Source organism: Nanorana parkeri, unplaced genomic scaffold, assembly GCF_000935625.1.
Source record: "Nanorana parkeri isolate BGI_ZX_2015 unplaced genomic scaffold, ASM93562v1 scaffold960, whole genome shotgun sequence".
NCBI lineage: Eukaryota > Metazoa > Chordata > Amphibia > Anura > Dicroglossidae > Nanorana > Nanorana parkeri.
Genome location: NW_017307228.1, coordinates 370762 through 376828, shown reverse-complemented (window position 1 = coordinate 376828; position 6067 = coordinate 370762). Strand labels below are relative to the sequence as shown.

Below are 6067 nucleotides of genomic sequence, written 5' to 3'. Positions count from 1 at the left end.
CCTGTGGCCCTGTGAAGATTGGTCATAGTAGCACGTTTTATATTTGTAGATATTAGCATAAAGCATCTCAAGTAAGGTGGGAGTACATGGGCTCTAGTCATTTCCGGAATATTTTATCTGCGATTAAACGGCCACCAGTTACACTCAATGCTTCCACCATTCCCAGTGTTGTGTCAATAGTTTGTGCCCCGTTAGAGCCAATTTTCTCTTCCCTAACGCCCACTTTATGCCCACCTAGCGCCTATTTTCACTTCTATAACGCCCACTTTGTGACCACCTAGCGCCCATTTTCTCCTCCCTAACGCCCATTTTCCGTCTACCTAGCGCCCACTTTGTAGCCCCGTTTCCTCCTATAGCGCCAGTTTCGCACTCCCCTGTCTCTTGCCTCCATGCTGTTCAGCGGTGTGATGACAGTCAGCGCCCGGAGAACTTTTACAACGTATAAACTCTGCACACACCGATCCTCCATAAGTCAGCGCTACACACCCCGCGGCTGGGTACAATGCATTACTGCCCCAGGTATAGAAGCGATGCCATGCAGGGCTGGAAGCCACAGGTCATATGAGGGTGGTGGGAGCAAGCAGCCCTACCCGCTCTGGTGTTCTGTCTGAGCATCCTCTGCGTTCCTCTCCCTGGTACACACACCCGCAGAGGTCCGTCACATCCACGGGAACAAGTTGAGTTCATCAGCCGGAACACGGTTGCCAAGACGATACTGGCCGCTTACTGTAATAGGTGGAGTGAAGTGCCAATAGACGATCTAAGCTTCTTTCCTAGGCTCGGCCCTGACCAATCAAGAATCAATACTCCGAATTCTATTGGTGCCTTTGCTGTCAGTCATCATGATGGGCGTGCAGTGTTGGGAGTCAGAAGGCGTGGAATATGAGGTCACACCCCCCAGCTAGAAGCCCGTCGGGCATCCCTCCTTTCCCCGGGAACCTGTACTGTCACGTGTTCCAGCAATGGGTACCCGGGATCAGATCTCACTGGGACCCCCCCAGCCTTGGGCCCCGGGTGCAGCTGCACCGTCCATAAACAATATAAAATAAACCAGTCTTCCAGCATTCGGAGAGGATTACCTGCTAGCATCCTCATACAGGTATGACTCAAGAGATTTCGGCAAAGATCCATCCTTCTTGTCTTTGACCTCCACCCTGTACAGAGAGAACAATAATTGTGACATTTCTATCTTTATATTTCACGCTTGTGTAATCACCATTCATTGCAGTGAGATATGTCTACAGGTAAGAGTGGTTACAAGGAGATATATAATATATGAACACGCTACAGAAGCATGCTGAATATAAATATTGCCTGGGCACATTCCAATGTGTATACATAGATTTCCAGTCACAAATGAAAGCAAATATTTTAGGGCAACCTGAACCTACTAATCAGATTGTTTTTGTGCAGCCAAGTCTTAGTTCTCTGCATGCTACCAATTCTACAAAGCTGTTTTATTCTGAAACTTAATTGTCCTCAGTTGTGTAGACATTTTTTTTAAAGACTGCTTGTCCATTGGTATACCTGTCATGATACGAAAAATAATTTGAACTAATGCAGACTGTGTCTGGGTTTTTTTTGTATTTAGGGGCATTTATTTATTTATTTTGTTCTTTGTAGTGATGTTTTTTCTCTTTGTGTTATTTTATTGTGATCTGTGCACTGCTGCTCTCAGTGTTTTTGGTTAACTGTTTTTTGTTTTGTGTTTTGTTTTACTTTGTGGATTCCCTACAGTTAGATATTGTAGAGAAAGGACTATCTGTGCTACCTCCAAGAATTAGCCAACAGATTAATCCCCAATGTGTCTCATTTAGTTAGTTTTAGCAAGAATGTAATTGGTTGCTGTGGGAAAAATAAATTTATATCCGTATAATTCAGTCATTTAGCTTGACTGCAGAATAGAATCCTAGTAGTAAATGAGAGCATACCCTCCATCTCTGACTACTGTGACCCTTCCAGCTTCAGGTTTTACTGGGGAACTTCTGCCATCAATGCTGCTGCTCATAGAATAGGAGGTCAGTCTGGGGCTGCTGCTTCTCTCTGTCACTCTAAGAAAACACAACAATATGTTACAGTGACCGTGAAACTGTCTGATCTTTATTCTTAACAGCCAATATTTAAAGCCAAACTCAAACCAAATGTTTTCATCAGTTTTGGATAAGGTTGTAAAGGCTTAAAATTTCAGCCACTTTTCCTTTCTGTGATTCCATTGGTGAGGTTATTCCTCACTTCCTGTTCTTGTGACACCAGATCATGAAATGTGGGGAGCTGTTGTCACCAAGACAGGAAGGCACAGACAACAGCAAACACATTGTCAGATATTCTAACTTTTAACCGCTGTATCCAAAACTTAAACAAATGTTTGGAGTCGGGCTTTTGGTTTTGAAAGCACATGGTAATAGCCAAAGATACTCATTTTTAAAGTTCTAAATATCGGCTTATAGTCTCCTATCATACAGTTTTTCACAATTACCTCTGAGTTCGGGTGGTTTGCACAGTTGTAGAGCTCTCTTTCTCTGTTGGTGGTTTGGAAACGTCTTTGCTTTCATTGCGGCTGAAAACACATAGAGGTTATTATTAGCTAGTTGTTGTGCAAACAACATATTTCGCTGACAATTCCATGTAGAGGGCAGGCTAACTTTCAATGTCCCTCTGTGTGTTGTGTTCCTGGTGCCCAAATTGCACCCCGAGGGCCACAAGCAGTCACTTGGTACTTGCTGTGCATCCCTTTGCCCTAACGGAAGCACACACATGTAAAGAGGCTTTGATGACAGCCATCTATAGCAGTCTTCTGTAGCACTTTCCCAATCCCTGACTGTCTCCTGCAGTGTGTCTTCATTCACCAATGGGGATTTGGTCAATGAGATTGATCTAATATTGCCATGTGGCTATACAGTATATATGGTCAACGGTCTCATTCGTATCCTGCCCCTTTGTTTACGGGCAGCTGTGGGGTGAGAAATACCCTGATCTCAGCTGATTGGACTGGCATTGATAGCTTCCTTCCGGGTTTGGCAAACTCAAGTTCAGAGTGAATCTGAGCTCATCTCTCTAACCATTTGTTCTTGTATGTCTAAAGTCTCCAACAATTTTCTGTCATATACTTAATATTATGTGTGGTCCTTTAGAGATCTCATAGGCCACAGTTGACACCCCCTAAACCTTGTATGTTGACCACCACTGTGCTATGTGTATGTCAGGCACTGAAGTGCTGAAAGACTGCTGGGATTACTTCTTCAATAATAAATGCATGATTAGACCCTTGTAGGCCCTCAGACTGCATAGTTGCTGGTAAATGTAATGATTGCTCAGAGTTTGTACAGTCAAATTGTAACATGTGTGGCCATCTTACAGCATACTACCATATTTTAATGTGCATGGCCAGGCTGACAATCAGCAAACAGATCCTAGTGTTCATGTATCATATTTATGTGAAAGAATTTCAATAAAACCTGACTTGAGAAAATACGCAGGATACCACTGATAAACATTATAGTTGTTTTTTTCATCGTCGTCGTCGTCGTCGTCGTCGTCATCATCACCATTACTTTTAACTATCATCAGGCTGACATTTTCCTGTTTTTGTATTTTGCACATGCAGTTCAGTTATTTAGAACTTAGATATGTTCCCTGCAATAAATTAGAGCGTACCTCTCATCTCTGACCACTGTGATCTTCCCAGTTTCAGGTTTTAAAGGGGAACTCCTGCCATCAGCACTGCTAGTCATAGAATATGAGGTCATCCTGGGGCTGCTGCTTCTCTCTGTCACCCTGAGAAATAAAATTACACAATATAGTAACTGAAATATAATGAGAGCAATTATGTTTATATTAGAGGTTCAGAGCTCCTACAGTGTTCATTCCTACCATGAATCGTGTATACAATTAATCCAACTCTTTGCTTTTTTGGCAGCACAGTGGAACCTCATTGGATTATTTTTACTACTTATTACAAAATCAGAAACATTTTTATTAATCAGACTGTTATACATATTGGCCTATATGTCACAAGGCCCTGTGCGTATTGTTACAAAAGAATAACAAAATGGCCCATCCAGTTACAACATTGTCTAAGAAAACTACTCTGTTATGATTTAGTAACAATATGCACAGGAAGCATCGTATACAGTATGCAAATGTTTTTAGCCAACATACTGAGGGGAATTTATCAAAACTGGAGCAGACAAAATGTGGAGCAGCTGTGCATGGCAACCAATCAGCCTCTCTTTCATTTTCAAATCTTAACTGAACAAATTGAAGAGAGAAGCTGATTGGTTGCCATGCACAGCTGCTCCGGATTTTGTCTGCTCCAGTTTTTTTATAAATTCCCCCACTGTATTTTTAGAAGCAAATAGGTAAAAATGTTTCTGTTTTTATTAATAAAGGTGAACTGTACTGCAAAGAAACAGAGTTTTTAGACCAATTGTATAAATCATATTACATATTGGCAGATTCATAGTCAAAGCGATATATTTTGAAAGTGGTATAACACTGATTCCCAAAAGGAATAGGCGAGAATAGTAGATGGCACCCTCCAGGGGAACAATGAGAAGAGGTTATCACCTCTGTTCTGCGGCATTAGACACAGAAAGCCAGTTTAGAGATGTAGGCACTGTCTACTGGAACAGATATGGGTGCCATGCTAAGCCAACACATTCTGCACAGCAGGTCCTCTTTTATCTCAGAAAACTACTTATTTATGGCCAATATTAATTTCATAGATATGTAATTGTCAGAGAAACAATAGACAACTTTTTACACCAACCTGGGTTGAGATGGCTGAGGTGGGGTCTGCTTAGGTTGTGTTTCTGTCCAGTTGTTTTCATACCTACAATAAATTGAAAACATTGTTAATATAGAGCAATTAAGCACAGGTACACATGATGGAGCCAGTTTGAATTTTAGTTTTGTCTGGTAATACTGTTGTTGGTGGATTAGTCTAACTTGTATTTTAGTTTTGGGTAGATGTGTAAGAGTTGAACCTCCTGAGAGGTTCTATCGGACTCCTTCAGTTAGATCACTGCACTGGAGCTCCCAGGTCTGCACACCTGCTGTGGCCATTATGAGGGATTCCCACTCTACAGAATGTATTATTTTTAGCAGGAGGTAGAACACCCAAAAGTCCCAGGAGGATAGGAAGTTGAACATTTTAAAAAGGGAGATCTACTCTTTCAGTAACCTTCGAGAAATACAAAAAGAAAAAGACCGTCTCAACCTAGCAGGCTCCATCTGTAAGTAAAATATTACTTTTGGGAGAACTGTTCCTTTAAAGCTTATCTCTGAATATAGAAAAACCTCCCATTGCAGTGGGGCTACCCCCACACTGCAAGAGTTAACTGTTCATTTTGTCTGGAGGTACTCTGTAAAGCAGTTTACCTTACCTGATCCCCACCTTCAGCGGTCAGCACTCTCTCCCCTCTGCTCCCGATTGTTCCTCGGCCTCCTCAGGTGTGAGGCAGAGCTATAGACATCAGCGGACTTCTGATCACCGAAGCAGAGGGGGTAAGAGGCTGCAGGTGCCGGTCTTAGAGCCTGCGAGAGTGGGTATCAGGTAAGTAACACTTCCCTACAGAATCCCTCTAGAAATTAATGAGCATTTAACCCTTGCAGTGCGGAGTAGTCCCACTGCAAGGTGTTTTTTCTTCAAACTGGAGACAAGCTTTAAATACTGCTGAAAATTCCACTAACCTGTAACTTGCATGGTAATTTTAAAAATGTTTTACACATTCCATATAATAAGGTCAAACAAATTCTTAAAATGCATTATACATCATCTGTCCCTGACATGGGTAATGTTGTTATGAGAAGCTGTGAGTAGCATCTTGATAAAAAAATATATGACTATTTGTAGACCTTCCTGTTCTTGTGATGTCAGATCATGAAATGTGGGGAGCTGTTGTCACCAAGGGGTCTATTCACTAAGCTGCCGAGGGCAGCCGAGTGAAAGACCGATCTGAAGTGAAGTGAGCCGAACACTGTTCGGCTATTCACTTCAGGCTGGTACGGCTGAAATCAGCCGTACATCGGCTTGCTTCGTGTGGCTTCGGGTCGGCCGAACATGCTC

At 42.2% G+C, this 6067-nt stretch overlaps 1 protein-coding gene across 1 annotated transcript in view; it reads right to left on the bottom strand.

Moving 5' to 3' along the window:
• The window catches only part of LOC108795342 (mucin-2-like), a 93212-nt gene that overhangs the window by 35098 nt on the left and 52047 nt on the right, over positions 1-6067 (bottom strand). Inside the window, exons 13-16 of the mRNA XM_018566577.1 lie at positions 4769-4831; positions 3655-3774; positions 2477-2557; positions 1932-2051 (exon numbers count right to left, since the gene is read on the bottom strand). Of these exons, the coding sequence (XP_018422079.1) occupies positions 1932-2051; positions 2477-2557; positions 3655-3774; positions 4769-4831 (384 nt within the window). The remainder of the gene's footprint in view (positions 1-1931; positions 2052-2476; positions 2558-3654; positions 3775-4768; positions 4832-6067) is intronic.